Raw genomic sequence first — 25725 nt, 5'->3', positions numbered from 1 at the left:
CCCAGCGGTCTGTGCGCCTCCCTCCGCTCCTCCCCGTAGCCAGCGCGCCCTGGACTCCCCACCTAGGGGCCGTTCTTCCGGGGCCGCCTCGACCCTGCGCGGTCCCGGAAGGGAGAACAGACCGGGGACAGTGGAGGGACCCCTGCTGGGGTAAGAGCCGGTCCTTGGGGCGCCCACCCGAGTGGGTCGGGGCGGAGACGCAGCGGGCGGGCGGCGGACGGGAAGGACAAGCTCGCCCGCCACCCCTTCGCTGCCCCGCGCAGAGGGAAACCGGAGACCCCTCGCGGGTTCCCGGACCGCGGTCCTAGGGGTGCACATGGTCCCCGCCCGCCACGGGTTCAAACCCAGCGTGTAGAGGGACACGGGAGTGGAGTTTTTCGGGGCGACTCTGTCCCCCGCCCCCCGACTCAGGCTCTGGCACAGGTTCTTACGTCTCCGCCCTACTGTATCTCCGTCTCGAAATACAGGTGCCCTTTGGTACTGAGCACTTGGAACAGTTTGTGATGGAGTTTGATTAAAGTGAACACATGGCTGGACCTGAAAACGAACACACACACACACACACACACACACACACACACACACACGCCCTGCACAGTTTACGCAGCCTCTCCATCCGGAATCTGGGAGGAAAGGCTCTTTGTCGGCCCTGGAAGGGGCAGGGGTCTGAGCTTTCCGCCTGGTTCCCTCACTTTCCCCATCGCTGGGTCGGGGCCTCCCTTGCTGTTGGGAGGGGGTGTGGACGCGGACCTCCTGCGTGTGAATAAGTGCGAAGCTGGAGGAGGGAGGAAACTTCAATCTTATGGAGCTCATGTGTCTTCTCTCTCCGCTGGGGCCACGGAAAGTCAGGGGTTCCCTGTGGAATGAGCTAAGCCCTCCCCCGGCCCAGGAGACAGTTCTGCTGTGCAAAGCTTGGTTTCCTGTTCCTTTTACAAGGTGCAGCCCAACCTTTCTGAACCCCCGCCCTCCCGTTCCCCAGTGTTTGCCCACAGCCCCTCCAGCAGGTAAACAGTCTTCACTCCTTAGCTGCTGGCATCAGGGTTCTGGGTCCCCCACCCTACCTTCTCAGTGGTCCTCAACCCCCAGGGGATGTCACCCCAGCAGCCTGGGCCCCAGCTGCCAGCCTCCCAGGCGCACGGCTCCACCTGACACCCAGGATTCTCCAGGCCACTCTTGTGGGCAGCCCAGCTGGCCAGGCGGGGCTCACAGGTATTTCTGTGCCACAAATGCCTCCTGTGTGCCACGCGCGTGTGTGTGTGTGTGTGTGTGGTTGTGGTTTGAAAGAAGTGGAGAACTTAAAATGTTTTCTTCTGGAGTTTTTCAAACGTTCCCAATTTCAGGGGTCAGTTTCTTTAACCTTAAGATCCCTGCCCTGTCCCCCTCACCCTCCCTGCAATGCTGCTTCTCTGCCTTTCTGTAGGTTCCCATACCTCTCTTTACACACAGGGCACCTGAGGAAGCAGGTTACGGGGCACAGCCCTGCCCATGCCCCCAGTCAGGACCCGAGACAACCCAGCAAGCACCCTTGCTTAGCCTGCATGTTGCCATCGCTCCATTTAATTATTGCCTCCAAAGAAATGTTCCCTTTATCTGTGTGCTGGTGCTGAGTCTGGTGCAGGGAGTGGAGGGAGGGCCTGTGGTTCCTGGAAGAGCCTGGTCACTCAGTCCCTGTGGAATCAAGCCCCTGAGTAAAGAGAAGTGCCCACGTCAGCAGCTTCAGTGCTTTGTTGAAATGGCCACCTCACCAAAGCTAGTCCTTGGGTGGAATTTGAGTCCAAGGTGTTCACTGGAGCCAGAGAATAGGTGTCGGCATGGCCTCAGGGACACCTGGATTTGATGGGGGGGAGGCTGATTTACTGGAGTTTCTGATGGACTTTCCCTGCTGACCAGCGGCACAGCCTGCCCCCTGAACCATGAGGGGGGAGGGGGAGGTGACGAGGACTCAGTGCTAGACGCTTTTGTACAGAATCTGCACGCCACCCCTCCAAGTTTAGGTGTCACTGCCGCTAAGGCAGGTGGGAGTGAAAGGGTCCCCTGCTCCTAACATGGACGGGGCCCAAGCAAGGGCACAGGCAGGCTAAAGACACAGCAGCTACAAATCAGGCTTGCGGAAACCATTCCCGCGTCCCACGTGGGAAGCATCTCCTGTGCACACCAGCCCTCGGTCCATCTCTTCTCCCCCCCCAACTATGGCCATCCCTCGGCCACATTCCGTGTCACAGTCACTAGTGGGAGGAGGGGGCCCTGAAGCAAGCTCAGGAATGTCTGTGCAGGGAGTCCTGAGGTCCCGGTGGCCCCAAGTGGGAGGGGCACCACCCAGGGCCCCGTCTGGACAGAGTTCTGGGTCCTCACCTCCTGTCTGCTCGCTTTCCACCTCCCACAGCCCCTCGCCCTGCCCTGTTTCCTCCATGGTCACCACGCGGCGTAAGGACCTGGGGCCACTGCCCAGGTCTGGATATAGGTGGGAAAAAGCCCCCCAACCCCGGGGACAGATCTCACTGCTCCCTGCCTGTGTCTGAAAGTCATGGTGATGGGGAGGTAGGTTCCATCCTGTCCTCCCAAATCCTGAGGAGCCCCTGGAGAAAGACCCCAAGGGACCAGGTCAAGCTCTGGGACCAGGCTGGTGATAGCCACCCGTGGCCTTATTTGCAGCTAAAACCCTAGGTTTTGACAAGTGTAATGACATGGGACCGTTGTGCTTCTATGTGATGTGACTCTTGGTGGACAAAGGACGGTGCTTGGGATGGGAGTGGCTGTCCACCCGTGCTCTGTCAGGCAGGGGCTGGTGCTGGGACCGGGAGTGGAGGCTGGGCGGTGCCGTGGAGCAGGGCCGGGGGGGTGGGGTGTCGATTCCTGGGACGAGCGGGAAGGGGCCACCGAGTGCCGAGTGCCGAGGCTCTGAGCTGACTCTTGGGCTTTTCCACCATCTGCACCTTCAGCAAAGCCATTTTGAAGCTGTCAAAGCTCCCTCCCTGGAAGTTCTGCAAAGGGGAGCTCAGGTCCCGCTCATCTAGCGAGTGGGCCCTGGGCCCGTGTCCGTGGAACCTGAATGTGGCTGGTGGGTCCACCTGAGGGTCCTGGTTACGAGTGGAACCTGCAGACCTATTATATACTGGCCCCCGTAGTGCTGTCTAGGAAAGTAAATTTTCTTGGGTTCAAATTCTTTGGAAAAGTCGTATTTCATATATAGTATTTAAACAAATATTTGACCAACCAGAACACCAGGCTCACAGGCCAAGTGGTTGTGAGAGGAACACTTATTCCAGAGGCCCAGGGGCTGCGGCCCTGCCCAGTGCGAGGCCCCCGGAGGTCAGGGCCTGACTGCATCCCTCACGTGATCACAGCCGGGCCAGAGACCCAGACCCTATAACACAGGGTCACAGAGCACCTAATGCTTGGGGTGGTGTGCGGGTTAGACCATTCGGCCCTCTGCCTGATGAGCTGCCCTCTGCCTCATGGATTTCAGTTATTCCACTGAAAAATGAGAGCAGCCTTTCCAGGCTCAGCATCTCAAACAGCAGCAACCACCTCCAGTTTTACTTTATGATGAAGAGCCTCCCTTTCTTAACAGGGAAGGTGGCCAGAGTGGGGGGCCCCCGGGGGGCTGCCTTGCTTGATGAGCAAGCCACGGGGTGCAGGGCCTTTTATTTCTGTGTAAATCTGATTACAGAAGATCTGGGAAACTCGAGGAGAGTTCAGAATAAAGCCACAAAGATTGTTCAGGATTTTAAAAAGATGAAGGGAGGGGAAAGAACTGCGACAGAGAGACAGTGGCCCTGATGGGATCCAAGTGCTGCGGTTGTTTTCATCTCCAACAGGCCTTTGGAGAACAGGTGTGGAGCGTGGGTCACGTCTAACCGATGTTATTTTAAGTGTGATAATGAGATTTCGGGGGTACAGGCAGCCTGCTTTCACGTGCTTCATAGAAAGGGTGGGCGTGTGTGCTCAGAGGCGAAGAAATGTGGCTGAGTGTTCACAAAGCCCAGCCCAGACAAGGTGTGGGTGTGCATTTTGCTTCGGGATTGTTCTTTCAACTCTCCCATCGGTTTGGAAACTGCAAATGAAACTGTGGTGGTGGAGGATGAACTGAAGGATTTAGCCGGCCAGTGGGGAGCACAGCCAGCCGGCAACAGTTCCAGGGCTCTCTAGCTGATGGCGTGGTGATGGGCTTTGCTTCCTGACTGGGGACAGAGAGGGTCAGAGGAGTGTGGAGTGGCCGGAGGCCAGGATGGCAGCTCCCAGGGACAAGGAGGATGTCCCCGAAGGGCTTCCAAAGGCTGGAGGTCTTCAAAACCAGGGCAGGTTCCCTTGGTCCACAGGAGCCAAGTGTGTGTGGGGGTGGCATGTGAATCCCTATTCCTTCCATGATGGTTACCAGGCAGCTGGGGACACAGCTCCTTCGGTTCCAACCCAACCCACCAGCGTGAGCTGTGTGTCTGTCCTGTGCCGGGATTGTGCTGGCTGGGATGCAGTCAACAGCCAGGCTGCCCAACTAGTAGGACAACTGGACATCAAAGGAAGCCGGGCTCTCGCTCGCAGCTCTGCCCGCCCCGCCTGCCTCTGTGTTGGGGTCATCCGGACGGTGGTGAACAGGTGACAGGCACCCTCCCACACACACACTCCACCTCGGCCGATCTTGTGCAGGGTTGGGAACAAAAGTACAACTCCGTTTTCTGTGCCTTTTCTAGACAAGAGTCCAGACAGGGCGGGATGTGTGATGGTAAACCCATGGAGGGCCAGAGGAAGGCCACACAGAGGGTGACTGCAGCCTGTTTTGTTCTACGCGCGCGTGGGAAGTGAATTGAAACTCTGAGGAGATGCTCAACCCTGCCTCCCGGAAGCTCTAGATTCAGACAAGTCAGTCTCCTCATTTGCAGGTGAGTGAGTAGGACCAGACTGTCTTTAAATTCCCTGCCAGCTCTCACATCCTACGACTGATCAACACCCATCCTAAGTTACATCAGACAAAACCCAGCTCACCTAAAATGCAATCTGACAGTCCTGAGTCATCTGTTTTTAAGGAAGTAGTGAGCATGTATCCAGGAAGTGCACAATGAAGAAGAAATTCATGTATAAAGCTGTCTAGAAAATCAAATTTATAACAGATGTGATCGGATGGTAACAGAATTGTTACCACGTTCTGTAGCAAAGAGGAACAATGTCTCACCCGTAACGAACCCAATGGCTTTCACCAGCCAAGCCTCACCCTCTGCATTCCTTATTTTCTGAAACGTGAAATCAGCTCCATCCTGACCACTTTCTCTGATCCCCAGCTTCAGCTTCTTGTAAAAGGATGGGCTCTGAATGGGGTGACAGAACCATGGGATCTGGTCCCCCGTGACCACCTGACAAGCTGTGTGGCCACGGAGCCCGTTTCTCCCTCTGCAGTACATGGGGGTCAAGGGCTCTGCAGCCAGGTGTCCAGAGCTTCCCCCCACCCCGGCCCCTTATCTCAAACACACAGGCAGGGTGTGTAGGGCTGGGGCAGAGGCAGCAGCCATCAGCGAGGAGGGTGGAGGGGACACAGTGCTGGATGGGGTGGGGGTCCGGGGGCCGCCAACTGAGACCAGCTCTGGAGGGTTCCCATCAGGGGCTGGGGAAGGGGAGGTGAGGAGACACGCCTTCACCAGGGTTTTTTAAACCAGCTGAGGTCCAGCAGCTTTCAGGACTGGCCTTGGGCAGGTAATATTTTTAAAAAGTCTTTATATTATTTTTCCATTAAAAACTAAAGATGGGGCTTCCCTGGTGGCACAGCGGTTAAGAATCCGCCTGACAATGCAGGGGACACGGGTTCGAGCCCTGGACCTGAAAGATCCCACATGCCGCGGAGCAACTAAGCCCATGCACCACAACTACTGAAGCCTGCGTGCTTAGACCCCGCGCATCGCAACAAAGAGTAACCCTTGCTCGCCGTAACTAGAGAAAGCCCGCGCGCGGCAACAAAGACCCAACACAGCCAAATAAATAAAACAACTAAACGATGAGTTTTGCAAGATATGAAGTCCTGGAGATCTGTACCCAACAATGTGGACACCACTGAACTGAACACTTAAAAACGGCCACAATGGTGCATTTCAGGTGATGTGCTTTTTACCACAATTTTTAAAAAGGAGAGTAACAGACAAGCTTCAGAAAAGTTGGAAAAGACTGAAAACTAACAAAAGACAACATCCAACCCCCAAACACCATTAATTAATTAATAACTTTTGGACACACTTCCTGCTGTCTTTTCTTAGCCCTGATGTCCCTCCCTCTAAGAGGAAGGCCTCTGCGGGGACTGCAGGTCAGACCCCATCCAGGTAGAGGTGGCCCAGGAGCCTCAGGACGGCACCCAGCTGAGGGGGGGTGGGGGGGAATGGGTGGTGCTCTCCTACTGGCTCTGCCCAGCATGCCTCCCCCTGCCATTTCATCTGCACCCGCCACAGGAGAGCTGCAGTGTTCTCTGTCCCCTTCTCTGTGACTTCTGCTGTGTCCTCTCCTTGGGGACATTGGGGCACATAACTCACCACTAAGAAAGATCAGTGCCACGGGGAGTCTGAGGTCAGGCAGGTGGGCTTCATTTCGGCTCTGCCGCAGGGAGACGTGGGCCGTAATTGCAGCCCCGCAGGGTGGCTGGGCATATTGTGGGGGGATATGGAAAGTCTTCTTTCTCTCTTGGCGCCCCATACAGAGCAGGTGCTAGGCATGTGTGGTTGGTACCCCATAAACACACATCTCCATCCCGGGTTGTAGAAGGCAACCTTGCTTGCTTGCTTGAGACCAGTGGGCTCTAAAAAATTAAGGGTACATTAAGCAAAATAGAAATTGATCTAAGTGATTATGTGATTTGGAAGGTAGTTGTTTTTGTGTGTGTGTGTATGATGGAGAAATATATACTCAGCTACCTTTTATTTAAAATCAAATATTGACTTAGTTGATAGAACAAACAGTAAGTTCCACCTTTTAGTCGGGAAAGAGAGAAGAGGGCAGGAGGAGAAAAGGGGAGAGGGACACAGAGAGGGGCAAACAGAGCACCATGCTGAAGCGGGTGAGAAGTACAGGGAAAATTGGCCGTGCGTTACCCCGGGAACCGTCCCCGGGACCTTGCCTGGCCCTCAGACCTGCTCACTGGCAGCAAGGCTGCTAAGGTCAGCGGCTGGGTCCCACCTGCTCCCATCATAGGACACTGTTTAAGTCTTCAATGATGATTCATTGATTTATTCCCTGTTTTCTTCAATAGTCCTTACTGCGTCCTGGACAGCATTAGGTCCTGACTATAATCCTCGCGAGGTTTAGCAACATCCGCAACAGACGAAAAATAACATTTATGATAATGTGATGGGCTGGAACAAATAGTGATCGCCATCATGCTTACTATTTTCATGTTAATATTAAGGAAGCAGGCTGCCCCTGAGTGTGTGAGAGTGCAGGCTTGTGGAAACGGCTGAAGGAGAATTCGACAGGACCTGTTTGCACAGGCAGAGCTGACCCCCAGGAAAGCACGGGCAGGGCTGGATGGCTGGCCGGCTGGCCAAACCAACAAGTCCTAGCAAGACGTGGGATCTGCCATCTAGGCTGGGAGCCTTGGGTACTGACTTCTAGGCTGGAGGGCAGAGAAGCCACTGATGCAACCGGCCTTAGGGCAAAAGCCCTGGACCTGCAGCTTGGAGCTGAGCTGTGCACCAGAGAGGTGGGGTTTCCTGGGACACCCGAGCCCCAGGGGACGCCCCGCCTGCACATCCAGAGGTTGATTGGTAGTTTCCAGTGCCTTGTGGGTGATGAATCCCGTGAGCGTTGATATACATGCCAGGGTACATTTTTTTGTGATATGTTATAGGCCAGAACTTGTGTCCACTGATTAGTTATCCTTGTCTTTGCTTTGCAATATCATTCGTGGAAAAGATTTAATTTTGCTTGTCCCTGCTCTAAACTCTGACCTTTGGTTCCAGTCACGGAACTTTGGTTCCCTGTGGTTTGGACACTGCTGTGGGTCCCTGGCCCCAGCCTTCCTAGGAGCTGGAGCCTCTCCCTGGGCAGCCCCCCACTTCTTGTTTCCTGCTCTCCTTGGCCACCGCCTCTCCCTGCCGTATCTCCTGCTTGGACCTTGGACCCCTGACAACAATCTCTGTCCACCTTGGGGACTCCCCCTCCCCTTCCTGTAAGAGACCCTCAAGTCACCTCCTCACCTCCCCCCGGCGCTTACACCTTGCCTGCCCCTCCCCTGCACATCTCTGGATCTTTTGGACCTCATCATCTTTTTTTCCAGCCCTTCTTTTCACCCACTGGCCTGTTGTGTAAGGAGAAGCTTCCAGGAAAGATATTTAAAGCTATGTTGTACTTTCACAACGAAAAGCACAAATGGGAATGTTTGTCCTTTTGCCACATAAACCTGTAGATTGGATTAAATAAGTTCATCTGCATCATTGCCACCTGCAGGTGCAATGCTCTGATGGGCGCTTTTTCTGGTCCCAGCTTCCAGTTGGATGTGAAACACCGAGTAGGTATGTCAGGGCTGAGCTCTCGTCTGCTCCCTGCCCCATGTCTTCACCAACCGCACACCATGCGCCCACCAACCTGCCAGGTGCCCAGGTGCCCAGGCATTGCACGTTTAGAAGTCTTGCCTCCTGGGCTGGGTTATAAATTCCTCAGGTTGGAGACTAGACTTCCTGCGTGTTGCCTGTAACACTCAGCACATGACTTAACGTGCAACTGCCCTAAGTGATTGTGAAGGAAGGAAAGAGGCACAGAATTCACAGCCTCGGAGGACTTTCCTTTTCTGAAAGGGGGGCCCAGAATAGTACAATGGGAAATGAAGAAGAATTGTATAATGTCTCCCTAAACAAAGAGGTTTCCACCAGGGTTTTGTTCGAGTTAAATATAAATTCAGGTGGTGCTTTTAAAAGAGTCAGAATCATTCACAGCTGATTATGATCCTCCAGGTATTTGCCCGAACTGCTTTCCCACCTCTCCTGCTGGTTTGTGTCTGGTCCTGACTGCTCCCTGCAGGGGTGGTGGGCATGGAGGGCAGGTGGGGAGTGGTCCGGCGTGCCTTCCCTCTCCGGAGGCTCTGGGCTGGGCGGCTTTCTCTGCTGACAGCCTTGCTGGGAGGGTGCCTGAGATAAGGTACGTAGTACCAACGGGAAGCCGTGTGAATTCTTATTCCTTCTTCCCCACAAGAGAGCCATGGCTTTTTGGAGAGTCAGACGCAGCTCAGGCCGAGCCCGCCCTCCAGCTGTCTCAGCTGTTGCCAGGAATGCAGTGGGTGGCGGCAGCGCCCGCGCCCACAGGCCCCTCTGGCCCCAGATTCAGAAAACATCCCTCCCCACCCACGCCCATGGCTCCGCTCACCCCGATTCTATAGCCCTTCCCTCCTAAATCTATGTGTGACCAACTCCCAGATACCTGCCACGTGGCTCACTCATCCTTTCCAGGGAGAAACAGAGGGTCCCAGCGCCAGGAGGGGGCCTGGTCCTTCCGCGATGTGTTCACCCACCGTCCTCTCCAGGCAGGTACCCACTGCACCTTCACAGGTGAGGAAACCAAGTAAACTGTCGAGCCACACATTTCGACCCCAGCTTCTTTTATTTTTTAAATTCATTTGATTGGGGTAAGAACACTGAACATGAAGCCGACCCTCCCCCAGTTCTCAGGTGTGAGCTGTATGACTGTTGACTCAGGTACAACCAGCAGCCACCAGACGTCCTCACCTGACTTCACTGAACCCGTAACCCACCGCCTAGACCCTGGCTTCCTGAGCAGGAGACAGGCCGGGGCTCTGCAGCTCTGCCTATATGACCTGTTTCAGCTGCAGTGGGATTGACTAGAAACTGATGAACAGGAGAACCGTTGTGTCGGATGCTCATTCCAGGGAGAGCTGGGGGCGTCGAAAGACTTTTCTGTTGGGTGAGACTTTCCCACCCCCTGCCCCCGTCCCTGCCTTCCAATGCAGCTGCCCCGATGCCTTCACTGAGGCCCCCGCCCCCCCAAATCTGGCTTCCACTCAACACAACAGCTGGAGAAGTGGCACCTCGAGGCCCCTGACTATTTTTATGTGGCCATCTGCCTCCTGGACAGGCCTGGCCGGCCTCAGCAGGCCTGAGGAATCCCACAGCAGGTGGTGACAGCTGGACAGCCGGGCACACCGGCCCTGCCCTTGACCGTTCTGGGGATGCTGGAAATGTGGCCTGAGGACATGGAGAGGAAAAAGGATGCCTTTACCTGTCGCAGCTCAGGGCGACGTGGTGCCCAGCTTCCTCTCCATCTCTGGAGCCCTGAGGCCAGCCCTGCTCTGTCTGCCGTCACCGGGGTCTGGGTGGTGGGCTGGGAGGGGACCCCCAGGCATGCGGATCGGAAGCTCTGGCCAGCTGCGGGCCTCACTGCACAGAAGGGAGGGCGCAACGCCCAGAGAAAGCACTGGGCTCCTGCTGGTGACGAGGCCCCGGGATCCCTGCCACAGACTTAAAACTGCTAGAGCAAAATATAGCTCCTTTGTAGAAACTACGATCATCAGTCATCGGAGAAAGGAACCCGCATCCCCAGAGAGGAAGATGGCAGAAAGGAGAGAGGAAACGTCCAGAGTGTCCTTTTTGCACACAATTTATTCATCACACAGGAGCGGGAGACAGGAGGCCCATGGGCGGATGCAGGCTGTTGTGGAGGAGCTCGTTCAGAAACTCCCAGACTCTAAGCCGTCCTTCTTCTGACTGTAACCCGCTTCTAAGACCCCTGTCCGTTCCACATTCTCCTCCTGCTTAATCCCCCTTAGAACAGGCCAGGGAGCCCCTGAACGCAGTAAGGAAAGGGGGAAAGGGTGCTGAGTCAGAGAGAGGGCTGAGTCAAGGCATCAGGGCACTGAGGGAAAATTCCTTTTTTGGAAGCCGGGCCGCCCCTCTCCAGGAGGCCAAATCCCTGGGAAGTGATGCAGCCCTCGGTCAGTGAGAGGCAGGAGCCGCCCAGCGGAAGGTGCCAGAAAGCCATTTCCGTCCACCTCCCTCGCTCGGGAAGGGCTTCCAGCCGAGCTCCTTGTAAGGGAAGCGCTCACAGCAGAGCCCGCGGAGCCGGTGGCAGCACCACCCACCTCCGCCAACCTCCCCCTCACCCCCCGCTGCATTTCCCCCAGAAGCCGAGCAGGAGGGGAAGGGGGGCCCTGAGATGCCTTTTTTATTTTGCTCTGTTTGAAAAAGAGGCTGGGCCTCCCTGGTGGCGCAGTGGTTGAGAGTCTGCCTGCCAATGCAGGGGACACAGTTTCGAGCCCTGGTCTGGAAGGATCCCACATGCCGCAGAGCAACTAGCCCCGTGAGCCACAATTGCTGAGCCTGCGAGTCTGGAGCCTGTGCTCCGCAACAAGAGAGGCTGCGATAGTGAGAGGTCGGTGCACCGCGATGAAGAGTGGCCCCCGCTTGCCGCAACTAGAGAAAGCCCTCGCACAGAAATGAAGAACCAACACGGCCATAAATAAATAAATAAATAAAATTTGAAAAAAAAAAAAAAAACAAGAAAAAGAGGCTGTGCTCTGAGGAATGCAGTTGCAATTCCTTTACTTCTGCCCCTCCTACCTGCGGTCCTGGGCTCCCAGCCCTGCTGCTGGGCGTGTGAAGCAGGGAATGGGTGGGAGTCAGGTCGGCATAGCAGGGGTCCGAGGGGATCCAGGCTGTGATGGGGGTGGGGGCGGGGGAGCACGAGTCCCGGCCCAGGGGTCTGACTGCAGGCGGTTCTGTGCTTCTGGGACAAGCTGTGGTGTCTCCCACTGTCCTGGGTTGTCAGCCAGGAAGGGGACAGGCCTCTGTGGCAGCGTTTCTTAGGAGGAAAACCACAGATCCGAATGGCACCTGGCTCCTGCGGGTCTCCTAGTCTAGCAGCAGCGCCCCGTTTCCCCCCGGGAGCCGCACTGACCCCTCCCGAGCCGTGTGGTCGGGGCTCACCCCGCGTCCCTTGTGGCCTGGGGCCCCGCCTGACTCGGCCACGCCCACCCTGCATCAGGCCCCAGTTTGGAGCAGCTTTGTTTTAAGGAAAGGTTGCCAGTGCAGCTTGATCACCTCCAAAAATTCAGATCCACAGGCTTTCAGGTCACTGGGCTCATTCAGGACCGACATAAAACCCCACAGTAACATCTGACCCTCCTGTCTCCTGACACTTAAAAGTGATTGCACGTGTTAGCAGAGCATCTCTGGCTGAGTTTTGCTTCTGTGAGGTGTGCTTTTCTGACATGAAGAAGACAGGAGGAAGAAGTGTGGTATCACAGCGACTCTCTTGACTGGTTTATTGTGGAGCCGCAGGCCTCATGCTGCCTGTGCCCCCCCACCCCATCCCCACCCGGGGGGCCTCCACCGCCTGGCCCCTGGCAGTGCCCTCAGGCCCCTTTTCTTTCCTGAGCAGGGGACACGTGGTGGGAACACAGCGTCTTCCGAATGCGTCGCTGGAGAGGGACCTGCGGGGTTGAGGCCAGCGGAGACTCCGCACTGTGCACCCCTATCCACTCGTGATCCCCCCGCGAGGGCGCGGGCTGGGCATCGCCCGTTCCTCTGTGTCAGCCAGCACTCGGAGCATGTACGTGCCCGTGTGGACGAGACACTGGCCGGTCATTTGGGCGGTGTGAGACAGGAACCACAGCAGGCTCCTGCAAGAGATGGGGCGGTCGGGTGCGGTGGCGGTCCAGCCTGTGGGGCAGAGGACAGGGGTTCCCCACTCCCACCCCCACATGCGCTCAGGGCCACACAGCCCACATCCCAGCACTTTCCGGTCCCAGCTCCCAGGGCACAGCCCCCCATCGCTGAGATGCGGGCGCCGGTTCTGGAGGTCTGGGTGGGACCTGGGACTCTGTGTTTCTGGTAGCTCCCCTACCACTGGCCTTGGACCACTCATCCCCTGGCCTCTCCCGAATGTGGCCTGTCACAAAGTCACTGGAACATGCTGAGCGGGCGGCCCAGGCAGCACGGGCTCTGTCCTCCTTTGGCCGCTTGCTAACCCTGGCGGCCTTGCCGGGGCTGTGGAGCTTGTTGCTGAACTCAGTTGAGTCAGGGTGAAAGGAACCCCAGGCTGGAGGGGACTCAACACACCTGCCGTTGCGACCCTGTGACCCAGTTCGCTTAGGGCGGAGAGGACACCCCGATTCGACCCTGGGCATCTGAGCCCAAGGCTGACCTGGCATTCGTGTTGTTTCAGACTACAAAATAGCTCTAACTCAAATTCTTATTCTCTACCAAGTCCAAAGCTGAGGAATTCCACGCATTTTAAGGTCCGTCCCTTCACAAGGAACCAGGGGCTCGGCCGCACTGGTGGGGGGACCTCCACTTCTGGCATCCCCGCGGGGCCTGGCCGGCAAAGCCTCATATCTGGGGGCCTCCTGCCGCTGCTCGCACCACCCTCAGATCCACCAGACGGTGAGAATCAGTGACAAGAAGGCTGGGTCGTCTCTCGGGAAAGATTTTGCTGAGGTGGGTTCACTTTCTTTACACTTATCTAAGTTGTTGTAACTCTCCCGTCTCACTTGAAAACTCAAGCAATCAAGCTGTTCTTTCCTGTCTCAGCAAAAAGAGGAAGCTCACTGGGGAATGGGGGGGTGGGCGGTCCAGATTCCAGCAGCAGGACTGTAACTGTTGTCTGGGACCGGGCCTCGGTGACTCTGGGTGGGAAAGGAGGCCAAAGGAAGCCACTGTCTGCCCGCATGACCATATACCGGGCGTGCAGCCCCGTCAGAAGGACCAGGCTCATTTCCAGAATGAGGAAAGCCTCGTTCCCCACCCACACTACCCTGGGACAGCGGAAGGAGGGGACCAGCGCCCCAGAGAAACAGGCAGGCCCTGCCGGGGAGCTGTGCAGGGGGCATCAGGTGTCACGTGGCACCTCCTAGGCGAAATTCAAAGACTTCCTGCTCCTGTCACCCTCTCCCTGCATCCCCCCAACCCGAATCCCTTCTTTAGAGGCTCAGTGACAGATTAACGGAGGGCTGGAAGCAGGTGTATTTAGGGCCTATGCGATCAGAGAACTTGGAAGCAAACTCCTCATTTTAAAGATGATGAAACTGAGGCTCAGAGAAGTAGAGTAACCTGTTAAAGGTCACACAGCTGGCTGCTCAGAAGCAAGGCTGGGTGGGAGCCCCTGATGCAGGGCTCACAGGCCGGGTGTCAGGAGTGTTCCTGGTGCACATAGAGAATTTGTTCAAACTGTTTTGGGGTACAGATCGGGACCTGTCTTCTCCAGGCCTGGCCTGTGGGGTAGGGGTGCCCTGGCAGTGCGTGGAGACGGGCAAAGCCAGCGCCTCCTGGCCACCAGGTTCAAGTTCCGTAACACAGAACTACGTGTGCGAGTCCTCATCCAGGTTTGGGGGCTAATCTGTACAAACCAGGTCAGAATCTCCCTGGCTCTGGTTTTAGCTGTCACTGCTGAGAAATAAGGTTTTTAAATGCACAGCTCTAGCTTTTAAAAGGAATTTGGTTCTTCTTTCTATTTATTATTTAGGTTGTTATTTAGGTTTTCTTTCCATTTCGTATTTATTGGTCTTTGGAGAAAACTATGTATTTTGGCTCAAGTTTTGTTTTCTGAGTAAGTCTGTGGCGTAAGAGTTTTTATGACAACACGAGTGAGAGTCAGGCCGGGGCTCGAGGGGCTGGGGATGGGCTGCCCACCATGTCCAGACTCTCTGGTCCCCAAGTCTGTTACCTCAGCAGGGCCTTGAGCCCCGGGCACCGGATGTCGTAGGACACCGAATACATCTCGTACATAGTGGCTTTCACGTTGAGGCAGCCGATGACATCCTTGGGGTTCAGCTTGTACAAGTCGAAGGTTACTCTCGCGATCCCCTGTCTCTTTGGCGGCTGGCGGGCTGGGATGTAGGTACCACCCTAGAGCCGTGGAGGAAGAGAGCCTGCAGCACTGGCCCCGCTGTGACCAACAAATCCTGTGCCTCTGGTTTTAGGCTGGTTTCAGCTGTCCTGTCAGCTTAAAATCTGTAACTAAGCCGCTAGCTATTCGAGGAATGTTTTCAGCAGCAGTGTGCTTACGTTGCCATGGGGTCCAAACCCATAAGAAAGTGCCCTCCTGCAAGCTGCTCTGTTCAGTGGCTGGAGATGAGTATGATTCGGCTTCAGGGTCCAGGGGTCAGTGGACAGCTGTGCCGGTGACTTGAGGTGGAAATGCACTCACCCTGGTCACCTAGGGCCACATGGCCGCCTGCTGACGACTGTGCCACAGCCCGCCTGACGGCCAGCGGGCACGCTATTCCCGCCGTACGAGAGGCACCATGGAAAGTGCCAGAATCCACGGCTAAGCCAGGGCTGGTGGCATGTGATAAATCGTGGGCTCCCCTGATTTCTAGTTCCTGACCTGGAGGAAGGTTGGCCTCTTGGGGACACTAGTGGGACCTACTCTCGGTCTACCTGAGACCCTTGTGGTTGGGAAAGAAGGTCAGAGACCTGTATAAATCCCAGGTTTATAAACAGTCTTCCCACAGAAGCTTTGAGAAGAAACAGGAGAGAACAAAGCTGTCCCAGGTACACATCCCAGGTATATGTCCCAGGCACACGTCCTGGTGGGTTTGCTGCAACATGGTCCTGCAGTGTCCAGGATTCAAATACAGGTACAACTTTCATGAACCTTAGGTGTTGGGAGGAGTTGAGGCTGTGAGTGTTAACTTCTCTGACAAAAATCTACTAAATTTGAATTTAAGCCATAAATTCCCCTAAAAGCTCACCGAGGTCCTGCTGCCTCGGAGGGGGTGTGTCTGTCGTTTAGGAAACGTTAGTAAAAATTAAGATTACAGAATCAAGGGGTGAGTTCCACCTGAGCCTCTGACACAGCTCCTCTCTGACGCATGAAAGTTTTAATCTCACTCCCCCAACATCCTTGGTCTTGAATCAAAATTGAGATGCCTCCCCAAACTCGGGACCTAACGGGGGGTATGGTTTCCATCATCTGGACCCAGGAGACCCCTGAAGATGCTCTGAGGACCTGCTCCCCATGGGACAGGCTCCAAAGCTTTGGATTGAGGAAGGGAGACCCCTGGCGGCTACTTCTTGGAAGTTCTGGCCAAGTCAAGTCAAGTAGCCTCAGCTAGAAACCCCTACAAGTGGGGCAGGACTTATGATCCCTGCAGGAAGGAGGTCCAGATGCCTAAGACCCCGTATAAGACTCACGTCAACCAGGCTGTTACCAGACAAAGAAGCCTCCTCCCACCCCGAGAACCACCATATCGGTGCCACTCTCGTCCACAGCCTCCTGTCACCACCCTGACCCCCAGCTCAGCGCCCACCACGCGGGGGCTTCAACCTGTCACGTGGCAACTGACTCCCCCACTAAGTAAAAGAGAATTTCACTCGCAAAACAAACAGAACAGACCCTTTCCTTCTGAATTAGTTTCCTGGGGCTGCTGGGACCAATGGCCACAAGCTGAGTGGCTGAAAGCAACACAGACTCATGCTCTGACAGTTCTGGGGGTTGGAGGTCCTGAGTGAGCCGCAGGCTGTCCTGCTGGGGCTGCCGTCCCGGCTCCAGGGCGCCTCTGTCCCTCGGCCCGTGGCCCATCTTCCAGTCACTCCTCTCTCTGCTTCCGCCCTCGCTGACCCTTCTGTGTCCCCCTTACAAGGACCTTGTGATGACACCGCCCCACCAGGCAATCCAGGATCATCACCCCATGCCAAGTCCCCTTTGCCACGTAAAGTGACACGTTCCTGGGTTCTGGGGATGAGGACGTGGGTCATGGGGGCCGGAGAGAGGGACGAGCTGGGTCACGAGCATCAGTGAATAAATTCCGTCCACTGATGCTTCCTCCCTGGGTCTCTGTAAACTACACTCCAGCTTGCGTGGTTTGGGACTCAGCAGTCCCTAAAGCCTCAGGGGGGCAGCTTGAGGCCAGGTGCTCAGGAGAGAGCTCTGGGCAGCTGTCCTCCCAGCGTCCAGCAGAGCTGGGGTCACTGTCTGCCCACAGCGGAGACGCCAGCTTCCCTGCCTGCTTCCCTCTCTGGATCCTGGTTTCCATAAAATGTTGGATTCTGAGGATTTCCCTTTCTTGAAGGTCAGTTAGGCATATAAAAAGATGTCTGAATATTTTGCTTTACATTTTTAGGCGCTTTATGGTGGGAGTGTTTTCCAAGATATATAACCTATAGTTTTCTCAGAAATAAAACCCTTTATTCTACCTCTTTGCTTGCCTAAATCACTGGGTTTACACCTACACACCCCTCCCTAATTTTACCAGTTGTGTCAGCTCGCCATCTCCTGAGGTCACAGACAGTGAGTGGTCACAGGTCATATCCACACACTCTAACCGGATCTGCAGCCCCTCACTGGCCAAAGCCTGACCCTCAGAATTACTGGCTCTAAATCACATAGTCCAGGTTCATAAAGATGCCAAGTTTCCTAGAAATAGTTGAAAGCATCCCTGGAGGGTAGGAGATCCAGTTATCAGGTGAACACAAAGGAAGTATTTGGAAAGTGGGCCAGTCAACCCCAAAGTGGGGACCACACTTCCATAGGTGAGAAGCCTTCCCAGAAGCTGCCCAGACAACACACTTACCGGTGTCCACTTCTGTCCCTTCTCCAGGACCATGAGGTGCGTGTTGTCCCCCAGGGTCTGGAAGAACGCCTCCGTGTCCACCACGGTGCCGTCCTCCTCCAACACCAACGTGACCAGTCCGCTGGCAATAACCAGGGCATCCAGGGTCTAGGTTAGAACACACCAGCGTCACAGGGTGAAGTGAGAGACTCCGTTTGGACCCATCCATGGCATCAACTAAATCATGGTTCCAGAAGTGTTGGCCGATTTTGAGGTTTTAAATGGTAAAGATGTACCTTACCTGGTGTCTATGACTCAGCCTTTGCTTGGAAAAGAGAAGTTAAAAAATCAAACGGACCTAACTTCTTCAGAGGTTTCAACGACGTGAGATAAGGGGTTACAGTGAATAATATTCAGTTTCTAAAATGTCCTGCTTATTTGGACAAATAAAAAGAAAGACCCTGTATCTGTGATACTTAAAGAGCCGACATCTCTGTCGCTTCAGAGACGGCATGTTGGATTCTCATTTCTCGTCTCCTATGAGTCTGATTCTTCTTTATCTGGCGATCGAGGACGCTGTTTTAGATTAAGGACAATTCGTCCCTGGCCTTTATAACCAAAACCAGATTTCTACAGTTGCTGCCTCCTATATTCCCCCTGTCAAAGAACCAAAGCCACGTTATCAATTGATGGCTACTTTGAAGGTTTTTGTCTCTGTACCTAAGTCTTTTATGGGACAGGGACACAGCAATATTCCCTTTAATGTCAGAAGGCTCCCCCAGACCCTCTGAGGCCAGGACACAGACCCTCTGTCTTGCACTGGCTTGTTCCTGGGACCCATGTGGGCTGGTGGGGGTACCTTGGTGAGGAGCTCCTGCAGGCTGCTGGCGGTCACCCCTTGGCGGCTGCTCCTGTCATGGCTGGAGACCCGGAAGGGGCGAGCGGGATGCATGAGGGGTGTGAGCAGCACCTTCTTCGTCTGCGACCCCATAAACGTCAGGGGCCTAGAAATGGAGGGAAAAGTAAAAACAAATTGATGTTACTTTATTATTACTATTATTATTTTTTTTTTTTTTGCGGTACGCGGGCCTCTCACTGTCGTGGCCTCTCCCGTTGCGGAGCACAGGCTCCGGACGCGCAGGCTCAGCGGCCACGGCTCACGGGCCCAGCCGCTCCGCGGCATGTGGGATCTTCCCGGACTGGGGTACGAACCCATGTCCCCTGCATCGGCAGGCAGACTCTCAACCACTGCGCCATCAGGGAAGCCCAAATTGATGTTACTTTAAAGCAGAGTCTTTAAAGAGAGGTTTGAAGCACACAGAAATAAGACAAGCTTAACATTTGCACCTAAAAGAAAGGAAGCCAATGGTTGGGGATGATTAAAAATTGTGTACCTCACATCCAAGGAACAAATACATAAAATTAAAAAATACAATCATCGTTACACCCATTTTTACCAGAACATTCAAAGCCCTTGCAGTAACTGTTTGAGAAGGAAAGGTAAGGTCATCAAAAGAGAAATAACAATTATATTCTGCAAACATGGGTTTTAGAGCTGAAAAATCTAAGAAAATGATTTCTCCAGGCCGTGTAGTAACCGAACAGAGTTAAAGAATTAGGCACACACACAAATAGTTACATATCTGCACAATACAACAAAGCCAGAAATTTAAAAGCCAGATAGTGTTCACTATAGCAATAAACCATTTTTTTGAAATTAGGATAAATGAGGAACAGCAGAACCCTGTAATCACTGCGGCTGGAAAACCAACCACTTCAGATTGTATGTCTGTCATGTGGCACTTTGGAGTGAGTTCCACATTTATCAAAGAATTAATTTAACAATTCACCACAAAAAAAGAACTAACATAGGAAAAGAAAACAACGTAGGAAAACCAAATTAAGACAATTTTCTGAGAAAAAAATCCCCAACCCTTGATTATTAAAGTTTTGTTACCTAGCAAATACTAAAAAGTAATAAAGTGAAGGATAAATTAAAAACAGCTGATAAGTAGTAACTTTAGTAGTTTTTTTTTTTAACATACACATATTTTGCTTTATATGTATTAACTCAATCCTCAAAAAACCTAGTTTTCTCAATTTACAGGTGAAGAAACTCAGACCAGAGAGCGGCCCCACAGGTCAGAGCTGGGATTTAGACCAGGCACCTGGTCTCTGCCTCAGAAAGGTGATCTAGATGCCACAGGCTAAGAAGGAATAAGAAAAGCCTGCATATCAGTGAAGAGGTGAAGATTTCACAACAATCAAAGAAATGCAGAACCACCTTTGACACCAGTGCTCTTAAACCCACATGCAAGAAGTTGTCTAAATAACTCTGGAGGGAACCAGATGCGCCTTGTTGGTGGGGAAGAAGGGGGTTTTCAGTCTCTGTGGCGACCAGTCTGGTACTGAGGGAGGAGCTCCACCCTGGACAGTGGATGTTTTTATATCAGGAATGTATCTGTAGAGAAATTATTCACAATATAAACAGAAATCAGCAATGTCCCAGGTCCTGCTTTGTGCTGGCCACTGTGATAAATGTTGGACACTCAATCTCCTCAGACCCCGAGGGACTAGCACCTGTCATGGCACTGTCCCCCAACCCTGAACAGCGCTCTAATAGGTGGTGACTATTTGGACAAATCCTTGTTCAGTGACAATCAGGAGAATGAAACAAAGGGCTTTATTTTGGGGGACAACCTTGAAGAAGATGCAAAGTGAGGACATCACTGCTTTCTGACACTTATAGCAGTTTGTCTAGAGTAACTCTACGAAGGTTAAAATTCTAGGAATACCTGCTCTGTTTGCCAGTGTAGGCCACCTGCATATATATATACTATATATACACACACCTGCATCTATATATATGTGTATATATATATATATATATATATATATATATATATATATATAATCTCACACACACAGTCATTTATCTATCTATGCTTTATTTCTCCAACTAGACTGGACTTTCCTCATGGACAAAGGTGACAACCTGGACTTGCGACTTGCATCTGAAGTGCAGGGGGCGGGTGGGGGGCAGTCTTGTGCGGCTGAGCCCTCACCCTGTGGAATCTGATGCCGTCTCTGGGTAGATGGTGCCAGAACTGAGTTCAGGGACTTCCCTGGTGGTCCAGTGGTAAAGAATCTGCCTTCCCTGGACACCCTGCCAGAGACTGAGAAATGCTTGTTGCTGTGTGGGAAGCCCCTCCCCCATCCTTACATGCTAGAATTGGTGTCACAACCTCTTTACCTAGATTGTCAGCAAGAATTTGGTGTGACACATATTTAGCCGGCATCGGGCTTGTGCCTTGTGACTGCAGGCATCCGAGCACCTGCCATAGCCAGCAACGTGCTGGCTTTTTATACATTTATTTATTTATTTTTATTTTTGGCTGCATTGCGTCTTCGTTGCTGCGCACGGGCTTTCTCTAGCTACGGTGAGCGGGGACTCCTCTTCGTTGTGGTGCACGGGCTTCTCATTGTGGTGGCTTCTCTTGTTATGGGGCATGGTCTCTAGGTGTGTGGGCTTCATAGTTGTGGCTCACGGGCTCGGTAGTTATGGCTCTCGGGCTCTAGAGCGCAGGCTCAGTAGTTGTGGCACATGGGCTTAGCTGCTCCACGGCATGTGAGATCTTCCCAGACCAGGGCTCAAACCCGTGTCCCCTGTATTGGCAGGTGGATTCTTAACCACTGTGCCACCAGGGAAGCCCTGTGCTGGCTTTTTTAATATATTAACTAATTTCATCAAAACCTTACAAGGAAAGTATTACCCCATTTCTCAGGTGAGAAAACTGAGGCTCAGAGTGGTTTCTCAAGGTCACACAGTTAATAAGGAATCTCTCTGAACTTCAAGTCCCAAGCAGTAAACATTGGCCAGAGCCAGTGAAGAAGAGCTGTGGGCTGGGAGGACACCCACAGCTCCTCTCCAGGGTCACCACCCAGCCTGTGGCCAGCGTGGCAGCTGCAAGGGGACTATGCCTATCCAGTGGTCCCCACACGGCTCTCCCACCAGAATTAGAGCGGCCCAGCGAGGGAGACCAGGGTTGAACCAACCCTGTGGAGGGCCTGGCACACGGCCGCCAGACCTCTGCCCCAGTTCCAGGGAGTTACACAGGCTCCTCATTACACAACACGACAACCAGGGCCCCATGTTCTGCTGGGCTGACACTCAGAGCCTTCCCTGGCAACCCGGTGGACAAGGCAGCGAGGATTATTCACACAATGCTTCACAGCTGGGACTTGGCTCTGTTCTCAACCTGATCATAGCATCATAGGAAACTAGAACTCACGGTGAGGAGAAAAGAAAGGTACCAGCACACTGCCTGACCAGGCCAAAGGCGAGCATCGCAGCTGAGTACCAGGGAGGCTCAGGGCATGGAGGGAGGGATGGTCAGAGCTGGGGGTGGGGTGGGGCAGGGAGGTTGCCCACTGGTGAAACCCTCTTCTGGTGCGGGGAGCCTGGGGCCTGCCAGCAAGAGCCTCCCTCCCCCCAGAGCAGGAAGTCATTCCTTTGTCCCCGAGTAAAAGACAGGCTAGGGCCGACCATAGAAGTGGGAGGGTGGGAGGACAAAGTTCACGTCTTGGAACCTGGACCCGGGCCCTGTGGGGGGTCAACGGCGTGCCCTGGGCTGAACAGCTCTGACCCATTTAGTCTGGTCTGTATCTCCTCATCGCCACCTTTGTGAGCCCCCAGGTGATCCACTGACCTAGCTCCGCCCACCACAAAGCCCTCATAGTCTTTTAACTTCTGACCAGATTAAGTGCTGGCAGTCACTCCCGGGGCTTTCCCTCCTCGCTGCCCTGAGATAGCTGATCTCAATAAAGAAGGAAGTCCAGTTGTTGCTGTTCTTACGCTGTACGTTTCCCAACAGAGAACTGGGTCACTGTTGGAGAAAAGGCTTAGGAGCCACCTAAAAAGGCCCTGCAGGCGTGAGCCATTCTTTCCAAGGAACAGGATGAGTGATTTGATGCGCTGAATTATATATAATCAAGACTACCTTATAGATGATGCAAAAAGGGGTTAAATGCTATCTTAGGTACACTAAATATACTACGTCTGATTACTATGCTCCAGCGAAAGGAACAGCAGGGACAACCAGGTACAAGAACAAAGCAACATATTAATCCAGCTCAATTCTGGTCCTCTTAATGGGATCATTTATGTCACTGGCCACTAGACCAAGGCTGAAAATGTGTTGCTATTCCCCCTGAATGCTGTACGACATCGAAGTGGTCACAGGAGCACTAAGAAGAATTAGAATCCAGCTTTTGGCAACCCCTCATGCTGGCCGCCCTCTCATCGCTGGGAACGTGCAGGCAATCACACAAAACAGGAAGGGAAATGGCTCAGTACACGGAAAAAAAAAAAACCAAGGAAACAGGCTCTTCAAGGAAATCGATTGGGGAAATCAAGACGATAAGAAAAGTCAGACTTCATAGAACATTCTGGAAAATTGTGAGGGTGTGTATCTCCCAGAAGTGAAGGAACAGGGAAGTCTCTGTATTTTTCCCGGAGGGAGTGAGAAGTCCTCAACTCGTAGAGTAGGAAATAAAGCAACAGGCACAGACTGACAGTGGACGTGAACCCCGCTGCAGTGGAACAAAGCTGGCCCACAGGTCCCAAGAAGGCGTCTTTCTAGGCCACCTTCTGGACTGATGTTTGTTCTGAAAGCGCTGGAGAAAAGCAGGCCCAGGAACAGGCCGTCAGGTGGACAAGTAGGGCCCACGTGAAGAGATAAAGCTCAGACAGAGCTCTGTGCCCAAAGCCAGGTGACAAGGACAGTGCAGGGAAGGGAAGTGTGACCCCAGCCATGGGAATGCAGAGAAGGGGCAGACCTTGGAAAGCATCCATCAGGCTTGGCGGGGCCTCCGAGAGCTGCAGGGACAGTGGCTGAGGGACAGTCTCGGGGGTGGTGGGGTCTCACCGCGGCAGGAAGCAGAGGAGTGTTGGCCCCTGCGAGGCTTCCTGCTCCCCAGCGGGCCCGGCTCATGACAAGCAACACATGGGACACGTGGGCCCCACTGGGAGCCCCATGGCGGGCAGCTCCCGGCTGTGCCTTGACCCACCCAGCAAAATGCTTGGCTAGAAAGCATATCCAATACATGACCGTGAAGTCTTTGAACACTTTGAATATTATTAAAATAAGAGTTTAGACCACGGAGGAGTAAGCATCAGTAACCTGAGAGATCGACTTGTAGAAAAGTCAATTCCTTGCTTGCATCACTAACAAGACTGGTCAAATTTGTACTGAATGGGCAGCTATTCAAAACCTAGAGTTCCTTGTTCAAGGAAAGAGGTACTAAATAGTTACAAAAGCAGCTACTTTGCACAAAGTATAAAGGAGATCAGCTCTGTAACAACCTCAGGGTCAGTGTGAATGTTATCAAAGCCAGAACACAAAGTCAGAGCAGGCTTCCTCTGTGGCAACACAAACCCTGTGGACACCCCAGGTGTCCAGAGCTGAGCCAGGAGACCTTGGGCTGCAGCTGCTGGGTCTGCAGCCTGGACTCGGCTTTAAAGAAGGCAGAAGACAGGGCTTCCCTGGTGGCGCAGTGGTTGAGAGTCCGCCTGCCGATGCAGGGGACACAGGTTCGTTCCCTGGTCTGGGAAGATCCCACATGCCGCGGAGCGGCTGGGCCCGTGAGCCATGGCCACTGAGCCTGCGCGTCCGGAGCCTGTGCTCCGCAACGGGAGGGGCCACAACAGCGAGAGGCCCGCGTACCGCAAAAAAAAAAAAAAAAAAAAAAAAAAAAGAAGGCAGAAGACAAAAGTTTTCCTTTCAGCAAGTGTTACAGATGGTGCAGAAGCAGGTGGGGTCCCAAGAATTAGAGCAGCTCAGTTCTCAAGCAGGAACCCAATGACGGTGAGTCCCCACAGGTGGTCCCTAGCTCCCTCCCAGAGCCCTGCACTCAGGGCTGTCTAAGCAGATCAGTCCTTCCCCATGTGCTCAGCTGCCAACATTTCAGAAGCAATTCGCTTCCACCTCACACAGAGACGTTTTGGGTTTGGGATTGTGCTGTAGGGTTAGGTACAAAGGCAGGGGCAGCCTTACTTCTTCAGGCCTCGTCTCCTCCCGCTGCAGGCCACACCAGCCAGGGCTTAGGGCCCCCTCACAGTCCTTACAACTTGGCCCGCCAGCTCAGTGCTGGGAGGACCTCGGAGAGGTCCATGGGAGAAAAGTTTGGAGGATGCATTACAAACTGTCAGCAGTTGCTACCCTTGGGAGTGGGACTGGGGGGCGAGTGAAGCTGGAGGTAGAGGAAGAAACCAAGGGTCTTCCCCTTAGGCCTAAACCACATCAGTGAAGATGCATGAAATCTGTTTCTCACCTTCCTGGGGTCCTGTTTTTAAAGAGAAAGCCCAAGCGGCAGACAGCGCCCCCTTCCATCTTGGCGGCTCTCTCTAACCTTGGGCCTGGCACAGATCCCCCTTTAAAGACCCAGGTTCAGAAGCTTACAGATCACACTCCCCTCTCTCTCACCCACCCCATCCCTCCAGCCCAGTCACCTCAGAAAACCTGCATTTTAAAGAACTCAAGGAGATCTTCAGAGAAGCAGGATTCCTCCCCCAAGTCTGTAAAGTTACTGCCACCCAAAATCTTTAGGATTTTACAGACAAGGATTGGTTTGGGTTTCCTGGGTGTGAAGATGAACCCAAGAATGGAAAAAAAGTGATGCAGGGCCTGGATCACGGGCGCGTGGACCGGGAGAGGAGGCGGCGGGCGGCCGCGGGCCCCTCTACCTCTCTCCGCCCCCCAAAGCGTCACCACTTCCCCCCAAACTCCTCCTTACAAGCCTGGGGGCTCAGTCAGCACAGTCAGGGAGCGTCCAGTCCCGGGCGCGCCCCGGTTAGCCCACCACGCTCGGAGCCGGAGCCCGCGCGGCCCTGAGGGTCAGCTGGCCGCCTGGAGGCCGCCCAGCGTCCCCACCAACGCCCCTCGTCTCGCCCCAGCTCGCACCGCGGTCCGGGACCCCAAGAAGCCTGGCTGCGCGCGCGCCCGGGCCTCCAGGGACGGGCCCCGTCTGCACCCGCGGCGGTCGCGGCTACAAATGCAGCCGCTCCGCACTCACCACGGTCACCTGTTCCGCGGACGCCCGCGCACCTCGGGAGCCACACCTGGAGCTGGCGGCCGGCCGGAGGCGGGGAAGGGATCGCGCGCGGGCTCCGGCTGGGCGCCTGGGCGCAGGGGCCGCGGGGGTGGGGGAGCGCAGGGAGAGCGGGGCGCACGAGGACAAGGGGCGCCGCGGTGAGAGGC

General features: G+C 54.2%; 1 protein-coding gene and 1 long non-coding RNA gene across 2 annotated transcripts in view; one reads left to right on the top strand and one right to left on the bottom strand.

Moving 5' to 3' along the window:
- The first annotated feature begins 23 nt into the window (after positions 1–23).
- LOC112412273 (uncharacterized) lies at positions 24–5793 on the top strand. The gene is made up of 3 exons (XR_003005771.1): positions 24–150; positions 4689–4877; positions 5732–5793. It is a non-coding gene; the product is annotated as an uncharacterized LOC112412273 (long non-coding RNA).
- A 6440-nt stretch (positions 5794–12233) lies between these two features.
- Positions 12234–25725, bottom strand: part of CIDEA (cell death inducing DFFA like effector a) — a 13585-nt gene continuing 93 nt past the window's right edge. The window contains exons 2-5 of the mRNA XM_024763904.1: positions 18327–18473; positions 17489–17635; positions 14638–14819; positions 12234–12595 (exon numbers count right to left, since the gene is read on the bottom strand). Of these exons, the coding sequence (XP_024619672.1) occupies positions 12448–12595; positions 14638–14819; positions 17489–17635; positions 18327–18473 (624 nt within the window). The 3' untranslated portion in view covers positions 12234–12447. The remainder of the gene's footprint in view (positions 12596–14637; positions 14820–17488; positions 17636–18326; positions 18474–25725) is intronic.

The sequence above is a fragment of the Neophocaena asiaeorientalis genome, unplaced genomic scaffold (assembly GCF_003031525.2).
Source record: "Neophocaena asiaeorientalis asiaeorientalis breed wild unplaced genomic scaffold, Neophocaena_asiaeorientalis_V1.1 scaffold110, whole genome shotgun sequence".
In the NCBI taxonomy this organism is placed as follows: domain Eukaryota; kingdom Metazoa; phylum Chordata; class Mammalia; order Artiodactyla; family Phocoenidae; genus Neophocaena; species Neophocaena asiaeorientalis.
This window is presented reverse-complemented; position numbering and strand designations above follow the sequence as displayed.